Consider the following 17,170-nt stretch of genomic DNA (forward strand, 5'->3'; position numbering starts at 1 on the left):
ATCCCCAAGGCCTGAAACTGAAAAGAATTATTTCTAGTGATGATTTCATTATAGCAATTATAACCCAGTTCCATTATAACCAAATGACTTGGAAAATCCACAAAAACTTTTAAAACAGAGTTTTGCCTCTTTATGTTGTGTCTAGTATATAGTGGTACTCTTAACACATTCAGTTAAAGAGTTCTAAAAGGGTTTGCTGGAAAACCAAAGCTTTTCATTAAAAAAAGAAAAGGAAAACTATTTTCATTAAAAAAAAAAAATAAAGTGGGAGCTGGTTGTAGAGAAGGGGGAAGTGTAAGGGACTTTTCCTATGTGGGTGGTTCTGTGTATCATCTGTATCAGCTTCTGCTTCAAGGCCCTTCCCCTAATTTTTGAAGGACCTTGGTCATCTCCAGCTATTCTTATTTAACTTCCAACTCATCTGTGACAGTGTTATTTATTAGCATAATCAAGTGATGGTTTTTCTCAAATGACATATTAACTATTTGTGTGGACTAACTGTTGCATTTTCAAGAAGGGCATGCACCCAAGGCAAGGTGGCCACAAAACACCCCTGTGCTCTTGCCCTGCCATGCACGTCTTGGCCTTTGCAGTAAGGAGTGCGGGCTATGGCTGCCTTGCCCCCTGTGAATTTAATTAGAAGAGACTGGAAGGGTAGCGAACGTGACCTTCACCGAGCCCTTATTGTTAGCCCTGGAATGTATTTTTCATTTCTCAAAGCTTCTTTGCCTTACATGTGTGGATGTGTGAGGCACTGGGCTAATACACACTTCCCAAGCATGATCTCTTTAGATTTTCACAACAACCCTCTTAGGTAGACCTAGTTCTCACCAGGAGTTTGCACAGAAATGAAGGCTTGCGAGAGGTTACACAGCTGGATTGAAACAGGATTTAAACACGGGTCTTCCTGGAATGTTCTCACTTAACTCTTGGTCACCGTGTACAAGCCAATGGGCTTGAAAACCAATTCCCCCCCCACCCCCCAAAAGACACTTGTAATAAGGTATTAGACTGGATGGTTACTGAAGGCTTCCCTGCCCCCAGCTCTGTTCTGTGATGTTGAGTAAACTCCATTTAAGAGCACTGCCATTTGAATGAAATGAATCTGGGAGACTGGCTCTAGCCTTCTCTTCTTCTGATGCCTACTGTTGCAATTTATAAGAGTGTACTCACCACTCCCACAGGCTGAGCAATACAGGGGACACAAAGGTCTACAAGACACTATCTTTGTCCTTCAGGGACTTAGCTATGGTAGGACCAAGGAAGGTGCCTCATGATCCCAGCAGTGGACATAGTGTGGTGTAGACAGAAAGGATTGTGGGCATCTGAAGCTGGAGAGACACAGGCATTTTCCAGAAGAACATCCTCCCATCATAAAAGCAGTCCAGGTATAGGCAGGTTCATTGGGAGTGGCAGTTAGACCCTGGTTTCTGCACACACGGCTGCATTCCCCCTACCTTGTTTGGGAACCACCCAACGGGTAAAGACTGTATTGTTTCTAGGGACCTGCCTAGTATGTAGTCACATCCAAAAAGAGCTCCATGTCCCAATAGCCCTCTCCCTCCCCCCGAAAGCCAGGCAGCAGTTAAAATGTCATATCTCTTCACTCCTTTCTGACCCCCACCCCCACCCATACTATAGAGTTTTGAACGAATAGGACAAAACTAGTTGGCTTGCAGACTCAGGTGTACAAAATAATATGATAGTGATGCTGGGCATAACAGGTGTCCAGCTTTTGTTGGAATCTTCTTCTCATGCGTGTGTCTGACTGGAAGAGGGAGAATTAATTTTTCTCACGCATCTGTGAACTTCACTATTGCCGAAACACTATCTTCATCCTTCGATGCACAAGTAGAGAGGGTTTCCCCTGCATTTCTTGCCTGGAAGACAGTCATGGAATTTGCGCTTCTGAACTGCAAAACGGAACTGTGCCATCCTTTGAACAGCTTCTCCCAAAGAATAAAAATAACAATAAACCAGCATTCCTGTGCTTACCGTGTCTCAGGTTTTATATTTAATACTAAGCCCTTCCCATGAATTCTTTCAGAACTAATACTTGATCCATGATTAGGATTCAAGTCTCTTAACCTTTTGTGCTTGTATGGAACCTTGTGGTTCTCTGATCTAGGGGTCATGGCTGAACAGAAGAGGTACCTGTGGCCCTCCATAGGCAGATCCAAGATACCTGGGTCCTGAGCCCAGACCTACTGAGTCAGGTCCCTGTGAAGCTTTCTTAGTAATAGGGACCCATGTTTGTGATAATCATCTTGAGAGATGCTTGACTCAGCAAAGCTGAGAAATACAAGTCTCACTGCTCTTCGCCCATCATAGGCTTACACACTTGTTTTCTTCCATTGTTTTTGTGGTCCCATCCCCTCAAAGTCCTTCAGCTCCTCAGTGACAGTCTCCTCTCCCCTGGCCTATCCGGGGTTCTTCTCAGGGTCCCAGAGTTTTTCCACAGTTATTCTAAACTGGGGCTGGTCTGCATTCATTTCAGCAGTTGTGTATCTCTCCAGATAGAAAACTTGCAGAAGGCAGAAACTCTCATTTTCCTTTCCTCCTGATGGTCTCAAGTCCATCTGATATGTGTGCCCCTTGCTCTATTCCATCTGCACCCCAGCACACAGTGGGAGCGTTTTTGTTGGGTAGTTTTCAAGTTGTCCTAGACAGAAATGGTTCCTGAAAACTTCTCGGTGCATGTCTGTGAGATGCTGGCCCTGGCCTTGGAGTGGCAGTCCTGCACTCTGCTCTCTTTGGTCATGTCCAGACTTCCGTGGCTGCTGACGAAGGAAGTGTTACTGGGTGCTTTGAATTTCAGTGTTCTGATTGCAGAATGATAATTCACAGTCCAAGGCTTCTGTGAGCCACTAGTCACCATCTGTCTTTCTCTGAAAGTATCCAGTTGTTTGTAGGAATCATTAAGCCTGGCTCTTGGGCATGTGACTTTTTCTGTTTTCGTTTTTTGTTTTTTTCCGGGAGCATCTAGAAAGTACGTATTTTCCTTTCCAAACACACCCATGGAAAAGTTAGAAGCACCTTTTAAAATGCCTTCCGCACAATTAACTGTGGTAAGAAATACTCTTACTCTATCACACCCCTTCTTCACCTATTTTTATTTATTTATTTTTAAAAAAGACAAGAAAAACGTAGAGGACTAACTGCTTGGTGGTCCCTGAACTCAAGAGGCACTAGTGGGCAGCACTGGAACCTTCCTTCTTTTCTTTTAATGCAATTCCTTTTCCTTGATGTTAATGCAAGTTGTGCCTTCCTAAAAGTAATAAAAGGAAATGAAGACACGTTCTAAAATGAAAGTTGACTCTAATCCATTCATCATCTAATACTAGCCTCTTTATCTTCGCTGGTACCTAATCTGGTTAAATGTCCCTGTTGTAGGATTTTAGTGAAAATCCTCTATTGGGAATAGGGTTTTTTGCAATTGGATTACTCTCGGTAAATGGCCCAGTAGTTCGCTTGTTTCAGCTTAATTTTTTCTTTGTGATCTTGCTGGGCTAAGTTACAGCATCGCATGGGGAGGGGGAGGGATGGTTGAGAGTAGGGTAGGGGAAGGAATGGAGAATAATTTGGGCAGGTCTGATCATTGCAACTAGAAAAATCTTTAAGATGCTTTTCTTTTCTTTTTTAATCCTCCTCCTCTTAACCTGTCAACACTTCCCAAACATAAAAATTGCCTGTATGTTGTTTTCCAGAACTGCTTGTTTCTAAAATGTGTACATACCCTTTATTAGCTCAATTCATCATCATCCAGTTAATTTGTTAGCATTCCCTGTGACTTCCTAATGAGATTCTCATAATGAATCCAGGCTGCTGTAATCTGCATAAAATATGCAGGTGCTCGCCTGGCAGTTTAGAGCTTTCTGGTAAAGTTCACACTCCCAACCTGACCAGAGAGAGGCTTTTCATCCTCGCTGCCTGTGAAGGATTGTAGCTTGCCCAGTGGTTCTAAGGAGCCGGGAGAGGTTCAGAGCCTGGGGTGCTGGATGAGGTGGCTGGGATTAGGGCCCTTCCAGTTTCTTATAACGGAAGCCTTCTCCCGTGAAGCCTGCCTTCCTCCCGTGGGGCCCTGGGGTGGGAGAGACCACCACCTGCAGAAGCACAGTAGGCCTGGGGGATTAAAGCCATCACTTCAGATTTACCTGCTGATGGGAAAAGTGCAGATTCTTGGGCTCTGTGACAGGGTGGTGGTGGAGAAGGTATTTTAAAAGCCAGGCTCAGTGGTGGGGGTGGGGTGGGGGTGTAAAGACCAAGGCACACCTTCCCAGAGAGCTGAATTATCACCCTCTGCTATTTTAGTACAGGGACCAGGGCCAGGCTGCGTTGACTGCACTTAGGGAATCCAGGTGGGAGGGTGTGGTCAGGGCTGCCCAGGTCGGGCTCCTGGGCCGCCGGAGCCAGCCTGACTGTGTCCCCTTCTGTGCTTATTAATCCAGGTGGGAGGGTGTGGGCGGGCCTGCCCGGGTCGGGCTCCTGGGCCGCCGGAGCCAGCCTGACTGTGTCCCCTTCTGTGCTTATTAATCCAGGTGGGAGGGTGTGGGTGGGGCTGCCCGGGTCGGGCTCCTGGGCTGCCGGAGCCGGCCTGACTGTGTCTTTCCCTCTTTGCAGTCGAACAAAGTGCCGGTTGTGCAGCACCCGCATCATGTCCACCCTCTCACGCCTCTTATCACGTACAGCAATGAACACTTCACGCCGGGAAACCCACCTCCACACTTACCAGCTGACGTAGACCCCAAAACAGGTAGGACACGTGCTTGGGTGCAGAGAAGGTGTGCTGTCCCGGGACCACCGGAGGACCTGCTGCGTTGCGGGGGGTGGTTTGGGGACTTGGGCTGGGGGCAGCAGTGGAGGGGCCCCTCTTCCTCTCCCACGTGTTGGCCGGGAACCTCTTTCGGGAAACCAGAGCCTGGTGAGGGAGTGGATCTCACCTCCCCTTTGGAGAAGTCCATTTTCAGTGCTCAGTTCTCTCCAGAGCTCCAGGTACCCCTGAGGGGCTCTCTTGGGAACCTTGCTATGAGTTCTGTTCTCAGGGGTGGCTATTCTCAGGAGTGGCTTATAACTCCAAGAATCTCAGACAGACTCGGAGGCAGTAATGGTTTTGGAGGCATCTCATGGACTCCTCCTCAGCTCCATGGGAGTCTAAGAGCCCTAACAGCATGGTTCCCTGAAGCCCCAGCTCCCTTGGTGGCTAAGGGACCATAGTCCCTTGGCAATGATTTAGTGCACCCTTGAGAGATCACATCACTGGGTTCTGCATTCTCTTTGCTGATGTATTTGGGCTCTTCCTCCCCTGTAATATCCTGAGTCTTTATTCTCAAGCCCATTTTACAGACAGGAAAACCCAAGTCCAAGATGATTTCCTCATTGCATCAAGGAACAGCCGTTAGGGTCTCAGGCAGAAGATGCCACATGACTCCAGCTTTTATACTTGTCCTCTCCTTTCCATCCAAGTGCCTTTTCCCAAAAGTGGGGAGAGGAAGAAGGCGAGGTTACTTGTAGCTCCCCTGAAACAAGATTTAAAACAAATTGGGGTCGTCTTGGGAGAACAGCTAAGGCCAGTCTCTTTCCGGCCAGGCGATGCACTTGCTGGCGTTGGTTTCTCTTCTCAGCTGGTTAATTAGCAGGATGAATTCAGAATGGCTATTCCATGTCACTTGGTCGGAAGGAATTGTTGGATGCTGGGCCGAGGTAGACTGCCTGTTCAGGCCGTCTTTGCTGCCCCTGAAAGAAGCCACACATTAGCTGGTTTTCAGCAGCCTCTGAGCCCCCTTTGTGCTCGTGGGGGACCGAGCCTGGCGCTGGGATGGCTGGAGGAGGCCGCCAGCCGGCCCCAGGCTCCACGAGTGAATGGCAGTTTCAACGTCTCATTTAAATAATGGTAGGACAGGGAATAGCTTTTAAATGGTTATCGTAAAACATATGATTAACGTCTGCGGACTGTTTACTTTCCCTCTGCGAACATTCTTTCAAGTGTGCGAGTGGCTTGGTGTAGGGTCCAGGCCCAGCTAATCTGTTTGGTTTTTGTAACAGAGAGAAAGCAGTGTCTGCATGAAAATGTCACCCAGGGAGGCTTAATTTACAGATTAAAAGCTTCCTGAACGAATTTTAAAAAAATGAAATAGTTTTCATCTGCGAACACACAGCTCATTCCCTTCCGTCCTGTTTTAATTCTGAGGAATTGTTCGTTTTGCTTTCCACTTGAGCGGTGTAGGTCTACTGCTCTGGGCCTGAATTGTTCCCAGCCCTCTTGATTGCTAAGAAACCAAGGATTTCTCCATTGCAGTATATGTGCCTATGGAACTAATGGGTGTGTGGTGCATGGATCTTCAGAGCTCACTCCTCAGCCCCATGGTCCAGCAGTACCCCGTCCGCAGTGGCCTCTGTCCTCTAGAAGGCCAGGTTCTAGAGCCAAATGAACCAGGCCTCCAGCATCTCCTGGTCTGGTCAGCTCAGATTCTTCCTTGGATAAGGTGTCGAGGCATTGGTTGAGTTTCTCCTACAGCTCATCTTCAAGGCAGAGTTCGACAGATTTAAACAGTGGTAAAGAACCTGCCTGCTAATGCAGGAAATGTAAGAGACACTGGTTCGATCCCTGGGTTGGGAAGATCCCCTGGAAGAGGGAAATGGCAACCCACCCTGGACTTCCCACTTGCCTGGAAAGTCCCATGGACAGAGGAGCCTGGTGGGCCACAGTCCACAGGGTCACAAAGTCAGACACGATTGAAGTGACTTAGCACAAGTTTTTTAGATGTTAATTTTTAGAAGCTGATTTCCTTTTTAGAAAGAAGTAACCTTTCTAAAAGCCCTAACTCCAAAAGTATGTTAGAAACCAGAGGAGTAACTCTGATGCAGGAAAGTCATTAGAATTAAAGAGAAGAAAAGGACAAGCTCTGGGGATAAAGGGATCTAATATTACTCGATCCCCTACTATGTGCCAGCCCCTTTAGGTTTTTTTTTCCCCAATTCAAATAATCACACCGATCCCATGAGGCAGAAATATTCAAGCTGGCATTTTCTAAGTCTGTATGTGTTTAGCCAGTGTGTGATCCATCTAGAAGAAGATGAATTTTTCAAGCTGGTGCAGAGGGATAATGAGATGAAACTTACCGACAAGTCTTAGGATCAGGCTCATGGAAAACCGCTCATGCTAGGATTACAGAGGTGATATCTCTCTTTATCCTCTCCCTGTTCCCATCACTTGATGGTTTCTCTTCACTTCTCTCTTTCTCTTGCACCTAAACTGTGGCTTCTTCTTCCAGGAATCCCACGGCCTCCGCACCCTCCAGATATATCTCCATACTACCCACTGTCACCTGGCACCGTAGGACAAATCCCCCATCCGCTAGGATGGTTAGTACCACAGTAAGGAGTTCCATTTTTTAATTTCCTTTTTGTTTCTTACATGGGCATGCTTATTATTTATTCTGTGTGTGTGTGTCTTTAGAAGACATGAGAGGGGAGGGAGGGCCATGGGTGGGGAGTCGTGGGGAAGATGCTTGCTGATCTGCCCAGTGGAAAAGCAGGCAAGTCAGTAGCCATTCAGATGGATGATATAAGAGAAAAGCTCTTGATATTCAGCATTCTTAACCCATGGTCACCAAAGGCTGTAGATTCTTCTCTGGGAACATAGATATCCTTAAGGTACTTTGGGAATTGCAGGAGACTGAGGGTTTCTCTCCTGTGAAGCCTATCATGCCTCTTCAGGTGGCAGCCCAAACTGGAGTCCTGTCATTGGACTGAGGCAGCAGAGGAGTGGGTTAGTTTTGAAATCCGGGAGTGGGAGTCAGAGGGTCACAACCCCACCCCCCACCCCAGCCATCATTCCCAAGCTTGACAGCCACAGTGGAAATTTGCGTCTGTTGAGAAGTTCCACGTTCTCCAACCAGCATCTCTCTCTGAGAGTCTTTACGTGTTAAGTGGCTCACCAAACTCTGAGGGGAGGGAGTGTGGGGTCGTTGGAATCCTCACTGCAGGGTACAGGGCCTTCCTGAGTATCAGCCCTAGGTCCTGGCAGCGCTCCACATCATCAAACTGCTTTTACAGTTTGTCTTCCTATCACCTAGTCTTGCTTTTATAGCACCACCCATTAACCTTTCCTTGACAACTTTGACATGTATTTTAAAATCAGAGCAGAGGGTCCTTTAATGTATGAGCATACTGTGTCTGTATTTGTGTGCGTGCATGTAATACGTGATTTATGATGGAGTGCTTTTGTATATATCTTTCTCCATGTTTATCAGTGATCTCTACTATTTAAAAAACACAGGACAATTTGTTGAATCCTATCAGGAATAAATCCTGGAAAAACTCTCAAGTTTGGGTCTTGGGGAAGTTAACCTTTCATGACCTTAAAGAAGATACAGTTTCAAAGTGGTTCACCTCTTCTCCCCAGTTCCACCTTGATTTCTCCAGCTCAGCATATTCTACAATTTCTTTTCTTTTTTTTTTTTTAAGGAAAAAAAACCCTTGTATTACACAGTAGCTGTACTAAATACCAACCCAGGTGTAGTTTCAGTTCATTTTTTGCTCCTGAACTTTATTAGGAAGGGTAGATGTGGATGGGAGTGTGTGTCCTATTTCTTCTTCTTCAGTGGGTGGGGCCATGCCTCCACTAGTCCTCAGTCATCAGTTGCCCCATTCAGCTGATGGGGAGATATTTGAAGGCTAGATAAAAAGGAATAGCCAACTCAGACAACCCTCTGTCAGGAGGAGTTGTGTGTCTTTCATGAGGATGCTATTTTGCATGTTGCTGTATTTTTTAATTATTGTAATGAGGTGTGATTGTCTATTGGTTACCCACAATTCTTCTTGGGGATTCTCCCCCCGGTAACTCTTGTCAACACTTGTTAATTTGACAAAAGGCTACAAATTAAGCTCTGTTAATTTAATGTTTTCTCACCGAGATCTAAATACCGAAAGAGGCCCAAAGCGCAACTGAAGTCCTTTGATTCACTGTACTTTATTTTGGTATAAATTTACATTCATTATTGTTTTCCTTTGGATGTGTAGCCCTCAATTAGTGTGACGGCTCCATTAAAGCAGGCGAGACTTCGCCCTTAATTATTACAGCAAAACACCCACTTTCAGCTTGGGGAGAGGGTCTCTATTGACATAAGCAAAGGTTATAAAATTTAATTAGCCATTCCTATCAGATTTATGGCATTCAAATTGTTCTGTGTTTCTTCCCTTTGATCCTTCCTGTACAATCCCCAAGATTTTTGTTCTGATCAAATGAGAATAAAGCTTACTGTGCCGAGAGAACTTTTCCTTTTTCTTCTTTTCCTTTTCCCCACCCCCACCCTCGTTTGCACGTTCTCACTGTGTACCCCGCTCTTTGTAGGCAAGGTCAGCCCGTGTACCCCATCACGACAGGAGGATTCCGTCACCCCTACCCCACAGCTCTGACTGTCAACGCTTCCATGTCCAGGTGAGTTCCAAGACCCAGCACCTTCAACCACAGCCATGAGTCACTTTTCAGAAAGTTCTCTGGATGCTCCCAGACCATCCGGGCATGTCTGCTACGTGTAGGTCTAAGGATGTAAGACCCATAGAGTGTTAGGCTTTTCTCCTACAAAATACTGAAAAAATTGCTCTGAACTTAACTTCCCAGGTGTGTGATGCCAGAATTTTAAGGTTGAATTTCTGAGTCAGTATTTTTAAGAACTTAAGAAGGCAGGAAAAAATAATTAGGACATGGGGAGCTTTTTAAAGTGTTATTTCTCTGTTGCCCTAAACCAGGGAAGAAAGGAAAGGGTGTAGGTAAGTTTATTATTGTATATACAAAGAATTTGAGGGAGGGTTATTGGTCTTTTCAAAGCTCCAGGCTCTTAAACATAAACAAAAAAGAGCATTCCCCTCCCGCCCACCTCCTCCCCTACCCAAACATATCTGTGTCTAAAGTAGCAGTGTCCAGTAGAAATGGAAGGTGAGCCTTATATGTAGGGAATATACAAAGGGAATTTTAAGTTTTCTAGTATCCATATTTTTTAAAAGAAGAGAAAAGAAAACTTAGACAAAATTATTTTTAATGATTGATTTTATTCAACCTAATTAGTCAAAATATCATTCCGACACATTATCACTGTAAAGCAACTATTAATGAGTTCTTAACTTTTTGTGTACTTAGTTTTGGAATCTGATGTATATTTCACACTTAAAACACTTTTCAATTTGGCCTGGACACATTTCAAGTACACAGTAGCCATATGTGGCTGATGGAGACCATGTTGGCCTTTGCAGCTCTAAATTTTTTGAAGTTTAAAAAAAATCCTCCCTGGTGGCTCAGAGGGTAAAGCATCTGCTTGCATTGTGGGAGACCTGGGTTCGATCCCTGGGTCGGGAAGATGCCCTGGCGAAGGAAATGGCAGCCCATTCCAGTATTCTTGCCTGGAAAACCCCATGGACCTCCGTAGCCTGGTAACCTGTAGCCTGGTAGGCTACAGTCCATGGGGTCGCAAAGAGTCGGACACGACTGAGCGACTTCACTTTGACTATGTATACATTCACATATCTTTAAGCATATAATGTATATAGAACACATATACACAAATACCCGCATGTGTGTACCTAGATCTTTTTAATCCCCATATTCTCCTTTCCCCCCCTTTCTAAGTAATTCTGGCTAATTTTTCAGTGACTGCTAGTTTATTTACAAACTGGTTGGCAGCAGTATGTTTAAGTAGTCACTAATTGCTCCTAATGATAGTTTTATTTTCTGTTCATCTGATTTTCAGTCAAGTTAATTAAATCGGTGGAGGTTTAGACTTTCCTGATGGGCTGCAACAACAAATCCATTTTGAGGATGGCACCTAATTAAATTAGCATGCATTTACATGGCAGGGATGCCATCTCCCAGCCTCCTTCCCCAATCTCTGTAGCCAGCGTGAGGACCCTAGACCAAAGGAAGGGTTGGAAAGACGGGCCACGATGCCTCTTTTCCTACTTATGAAACAGTGATTTTGGTGGAGGAGAGAGAACCACACTCATGAAGAAGCATAAATTGTAGCATCTCTAACGTTTGTCATCATGCCATGGGTATTGTGCAGCCGTAAAGATCTGTTTCCCACCTGTGATAAATCATGTCAATTTCTAAATCCACACCAGTATCGGTTAGGCGGGAAAATGCTTGTGTGTCCTCTTCTCTAGCAAGAAGAGGAAGGTTATTCTCATTAAATAATGTCACCACAACCTCGCAAAGCCTGGGAACGAATAGAGAGTCTCCCAGGAGGAGAACTGCTTCTGAGCACCTTGGACTCACGGCTTGCCTCCTCTGAACCAGCATTTCTCCAATGCACCGGATTGTTTTTCGTGTTTGTTTCCTCGGTGCATTCCAGAGGTTCAAAGCGGTGCAGTAATCGTAGGATAGGGATTGAGGTTAAGCTTATCGATTGAATTATCATTAGGAGGTTAGCCGATGATTTCTAGGTGGGCAGGGGGTGGAGGAGAGGAAGGGAACGGTGGGAGGGAAGGTTAGGGGGCTCGAGGTGCGGGGGGTAGGCGGCCGATTCCCCAGGTAGGCCTTATGAAAGGTAGCTAGTTAAAAAGCGTATACAGCAAATTAAATACATTATTGTGGTAATGGGGCGACAGAAGTGTGGGTCTATTATACTTATGGCAGTTATAGGGAATGTAGGCAGCTTGCCCTGTTCCAGAACACCCTTTGATATTCATTCTCTTCAGCAGCGGGGCCAGGGCTTCTCAGAATTAAGTGATGGGTCATTATACTTTAAACACCATGGAGAAGCCTAGATTGGCAATTAAACAGCTCTTGCTGACACTCACTTGTGCCACCCTGTGACCCCCTTTAGATTGAGATGTTGGAGCTCCGGGCCCTCAGCCTGCTAAATTGGCGCAAGGCTCTTCTCCTGACGAGAGCGGGCTCTGAAATCTGCCGGCTTCAAAGGGAGCGAGATCATGTATAAACCATAATGTGGGTGCACCGTGGCTCACAAAAAATAAGGCAGGAAGAGATGAAATGTTACAAGTGCAAGGGGGGAAATGAGAGAATAATGACAAACCTAATGCAGCTCAAAGCAGGCTTGTTGCACAGGAAAATGCATCCCACTGCTTGTGCATAAAATCAAGGCCGGCAGATGACATCCAGTTAACAGAAACGTGTCAACAGTGAAGGAAAGCGCGAGTGGGGAAGGCAGAAGCCCCTGAGACAGCCAGAAACAAAAATTAGTTGTCCTTAACAAGTTAAGGTTCATCATTATATTCTGGCTTGGAGCCATGAAAGCAGACGGGGGGATATAATGAGCTGCTTAGAATTTTTAGGGTGTTTATTGCATTGCACGAAATAGTTGTCTGCAGAAAGGAATTTCTTACGTGAAAGTATGAGTATAGCCCATACACACACACACACACACACGAGTCCCTTTCTCTGTCATACATTTCTCAGGTATAGGAATATGGGTGTAGGTATGTGAACTTGGAAGTATTTGGTCTTCATGGCTACACTAGAAATGTTTCCCCACCCCAGAATGTACTCAAATTCTGGTGTCTAACTGTGGTGTTTGGTGTACACACACACACACACACATACACACAGACAGACATGCACACAGAGTGTTTTTTCTCTCTCCCCCTTCTCTCTCTCTCTGTCTGTACACATATTCTCAGTCAGCAGGAAGGGAACATATGAATTTGAGGAATGTCAAGCCTTTAAAATTCACAGTAAAAGCTGCCACTCCACCCACTGCTTCACCCAAGGGCTTCGAAGAACACATGTTCTTAACTTACGTTTTCTCAGAGGCCTTCAAACTCTGGGAAGGAACAGGGTGTAACTTGGGAGCCCAAGTACCTCCCAGGCTTTGTTCTTTATTTTTTGTTGGGGGAGTGGGGATGGGGATGGAAGTTACTTTTTTTTTTCTCAGTCTCTCTCTCTCTCAGGGTTTTTCTTTTCTTTTTTTTTTCTTTTTCTTGACACCCTAAAAGAACTCGCATGACTCTTATTTAAAAAATCATGCTATTGTTACCAAACTTTGGTAAATTTGTCAAGGCAGCTATGGGAGAAAGCCACATCAGGGTAGAATTTCCAAGTCAAATGTCCACTGTGATTTTGGGCCCTCTTCAAAAATCTGCATTATTTATTGGTAGTTTCTCTGTTGATCTGTGCGGAGTCAGTTAGGACTTTAATTTTTCATCTTTCTTCTGATGAACATTTGCTGCATTCTTTTGGTAAAATGAAAACTACTTAGATTTCCAGTCCACATAGGAAAAGAACCTTGTAAATAAGTACAGGATCCTTGTGAACTAACTGTCACAATAAAGTCTCATTAGCACCTCCAGTGACCAGCATAATTGACTTCCTAAAGAGCAGGTGGTCCTTCCCTGGTTGGTGTGTGGGGTGGTCATGGTTTGGACTTAAGCTGAAAGCAGCAGTTCCTTGATCTGGGTTCCCCCTTCACCTAAACTTGCCTGATCTTGTCAGGGCAGAACCTGGGGGCTGCCCTTTTGTTTTCTTTGGGGGAATCACCCCTTGTAATCCCTCATTCCACCTTTCTCTACAGTAATGTATATTCCTTTAAGAGGGTGGTTCTTCTAACCAAGAACAAATTGTGACTCCAAGTGTATCAGAAAAGACGAGAGCTATAGGTTGCATCCAGAGAAGGCAATGGCACCCCACTCCAGTACTCTTGCCTGGAAAATCCCATGGACAGAGGAGCCTGGTAGGCTGCAGTCCATGGGGTCGCTAAGAGTCAGGCACGACTGAGTGACTTCACTTTCACGCATTGGAGAAGGAAATGGCGACCCACTCCAGTGTTCTTGCCTGGAGAATCCCAGGGACAGGGGAGCCTGGTGGGCTGCTGTCTATGGGGTCGCACAGAGTCGGACACGACTGAAGTGACTTAGCAGCAGCAGCAGCATGGGTTGCATCCTGTTGTCAGTTTGGAGATGAACCAAGAGCATTTTAAAATTAGCTCTGAATGTTCTGGCTAGTTTGCATGGTTGAGAAATGCCAATTTACGGCTTAAACCATGTCCAAAATAACATGCCTGAAAGTAAACAGTATTAGAGGAAAAACACAGACTCTTCTTTTCTTTATTAATAATTCTGATCATCCTTTGTAAGATCTTCTAATGCATAGGCAGTATTTTAAGTAAAAGTAATTTAGGAACCCTAGAATTTTAGAGTGGGAGAGGATATACAAATCCCAGAATTCAAAGCTTCACTCAGGGGGGTTGTCTGTGTAAAATGCTCTTTTGGGGCCATCTCTGATACAAAGTTATTTAAAACATCTGTGACGTATGTTGGGAACCAGATGGCAGTGATTTGGATCCCCCCATCTTTCTGCCTCACTCTCTCCCATTACTGTGAAAACGATGGGACCACAGCAGCAAAAGAGAAATAAAAATTTTATTGCATTCCCATCAACAGAATGAGGACTAATGAGGCATGCGTGGCATTGTCAAAAAATGTATGTATACTTCAGCCGCGTTAATATTTTATTTAGCTGTCAATATGCAACAAAAGATTTCATCTTTCATTCTAGTGCTGATTAGGACTTAAGAAATAGTCTTAGATGCCACTAACAGTGTCCTCCCAAACCAGTGGACTTGTGATCTCCAGCAAGTAGTCCAAGCCTACTTTGTCGTCCAAGTATACCGGCTGAACGTGCCTTTTGCTGAAGATGTTAGCAATCGTAATGTCTCGTGTCAGTAGCAATAATGAAGGGGAAGATTGGCTTTAATGACATTACGAGAATCATTATGTTTAATTTATCACTAATTAATGCTGACAGGTTTCATATGCCTTGGGTTGCTTTCATGTGAGTGTTACGTGCTGTTTCTTTCTTTTTTTTTCTCTTTTAATTGTGTGTACACATCCCTCCCCATTCATTCATTTTGATTCTGACGATTTACACAGTTTTCTGTCTTCTAGGTTCCCTCCCCATATGGTCCCACCACATCACACTCTACACACGACCGGCATTCCCCACCCGGCCATAGTCACGCCGACCGTCAAACAGGAATCCTCTCAGAGTGAAGTCGGCTCACTCCACAGCGCGTAAGTGTCCTCTTCTTCTCCTTCTCCGTGCGTTTAGCCCGTGGTGCCTGGGTGGTGGCCCTGCCCGAGGTTGGTCAGACTTCAGTAAGCACCTGCCTTACAGAGAGGGAGGCATGTGCCTACTGTGGGGGAGAACACAGCTCTTTCTCGGAGGGACTGGGATTTGCAAGCACTTCTGCCTGCCAATGGAGGAGACGCAGGAGACTCAGGTTCGATCCCTGGGCTGAGAAGGTTCCTTGGAGGAGAAAATGGCAACCCAGTCCAGTATTCTTGCCTGGGAAATCCCATTGACAGAGAAGACTGGTGGGCTACAGTCCTTGGGGTCACAAAGAGTCAGACACGACTGAGCGCACACGCACCTACCATCCCTGATCCCGCGAGAGACACTGGCTGAGGTGGAAACGGTCACAATGTGCTTTTCCCTCGGGGAAATTTTGTGTTTCTAAACCTTGAGAGTCCCTTGGGCTGCAAGGAGATCCAACCAGTCCATCCTAAAGGAAATCAGTCCTGGGTGTTCATTGGAAGGACTGATGTTGAAGCTGAAACTCCAATACTTTGGCCACCTCATGTGAAGAGCTGACTCATTTGAAAAGACTCTGATGCTGGGAGGGATTGGGGGCAGGAGGAGAAGGGGACGACAGAGGATGAGGTGGCTGGATGGCATCACTGACTCAATGGACATGAGTTTGGGTAAACTTTGGGAGTTGGTGATGGACAGGGAGGCCTAGCATGCTGCGGTTCATGGGGTCGCGAAGAGTCGGACACAACTGAGCGACTGAACTGAACTGAAACCTTGAGGAAGTGATGACAAGATCTCCCTCATCCCCCACCCCCCAGGCTGTTTTTGTTGCATTTCCCAGGATGGAGAAGACCCAGTAGAAGTGTGCTTCTCCTTCTGAATCGCTTAGGGCGTTGAGCAGGCAAGGAGGCGGGCTTTCTGCTGTGGAGGAAGCTGACCTCGGGGTTGTTCATCGGGTTGTTCATGGGGTTGCGTCTGTCTGTTTTGTCCCTATCCAGAAAGCATCAGGACTCCAAAAAGGAAGAAGAAAAGAAGAAGCCCCACATAAAGAAGCCTCTTAATGCATTCATGTTGTATATGAAGGAAATGAGAGCAAAGGTTGTAGCTGAGTGCACGTTGAAAGAAAGTGCAGCCATCAACCAGATCCTGGGCCGGAGGGTAAGTGGTGTACCTGCTGGGAGAAGAGGGCCAGAATAGGACATGGTGGGTGGAGTGACATGTCCTTGTCCTCATTGGTTTGGAGCATCCTTTCCCTTGAGCCATACTCTGACTCCTTCCATGGTCTTTGTGGAGTTGGAAGCAGTAACTCTGCCTTCGAATGATGTTCACAACAGCCATACCCTGGTCTTCTCCACCTGCAGAGAGCAAAGACTCAAACATCATAGACGACAAGTCAGGTTTGGTCTGGGCCCTCCTGTTAGTGCCAGGCCTCTGCAGACCGTAGGCATCTTCAGATGACACCATTTGCGACAGAAGCGCTGTCCGTCCCCCAGCCACAGTGTGGTTTGTGACGTTTCTGCGTGTCTCTCTCTCTCACCCTGTCCCCTCCAGTGGCACGCGCTTTCCCGAGAAGAGCAAGCAAAGTACTATGAGCTGGCCCGGAAGGAGCGACAGCTTCACATGCAGCTGTACCCCGGCTGGTCCGCACGGGATAACTATGTAGGTGGCTCCTTTTTCTCGGGACTAGATGCTGTAGAGATGTGGTGGATGTCCATCTGGACAAAGGAAATGCAACCTGCCAACCTGAATCGGGCTTCAGTACCACTCAGTCTGCCCAGCTGTGACTGTTAGCACCTTACCTCAGCACCAGACTGGAGGATTCTGTCTTAGCCTCCTGCAGGGCTCTATCAACATGGGATAGTTCTTCAAGGAGGAGGAAGGGGGCTGGTGTTCCAGCTCAGGGGACCTGTGGGGCCAGGTTAGGGCTGTTCATACCTTCTTGCCCACATCTTTGAAGAGACATGGCTCTAGAATACACCCAGTGAGGCCTGTGTGTTTCTCAGCAGTGATGCCAGCTGGAAGGAGAGCATTTACTTCTTCACAGCTGTTCTAGCAGGGCCTTCACCCTTAAGAGGGAAAAAAACTGTTGGTTTAGGATGTGGTACAGTAGAAGTTGGAAGCCTAGTGCCC

The 17,170-nt window shown here is 46.1% G+C and overlaps 1 protein-coding gene across 20 annotated transcripts in view; it reads left to right on the forward strand.

Moving 5' to 3' along the window:
* The window catches only part of TCF7L2 (transcription factor 7 like 2), a 202,319-nt gene that overhangs the window by 170,565 nt on the left and 14,584 nt on the right, over nt 1–17,170 (forward strand). For 11 of the 20 annotated variants that reach the window (XM_055560190.1, XM_055560196.1, XM_055560208.1 and 8 more), the window contains 6 exons: nt 4,621–4,753; nt 7,272–7,374; nt 9,353–9,439; nt 14,896–15,021; nt 16,039–16,198; nt 16,592–16,699. In XM_055560190.1, the coding sequence (XP_055416165.1) occupies nt 4,621–4,753; nt 7,272–7,374; nt 9,353–9,439; nt 14,896–15,021; nt 16,039–16,198; nt 16,592–16,699 (717 nt within the window). Of the gene's footprint in view, nt 1–4,620; nt 4,754–7,271; nt 7,375–9,352; nt 9,440–14,880; nt 15,022–16,038; nt 16,199–16,591; nt 16,700–17,170 lie in introns of all 20 variants that reach the window. The other 9 variants (XM_055560191.1, XM_055560192.1, XM_055560195.1 and 6 more) reach the window with 2 other exon arrangements.

Source organism: Bubalus kerabau, chromosome 22 (assembly GCF_029407905.1).
Source record: "Bubalus kerabau isolate K-KA32 ecotype Philippines breed swamp buffalo chromosome 22, PCC_UOA_SB_1v2, whole genome shotgun sequence".
Classification (NCBI taxonomy): Eukaryota; Metazoa; Chordata; class Mammalia; order Artiodactyla; family Bovidae; genus Bubalus; species Bubalus kerabau.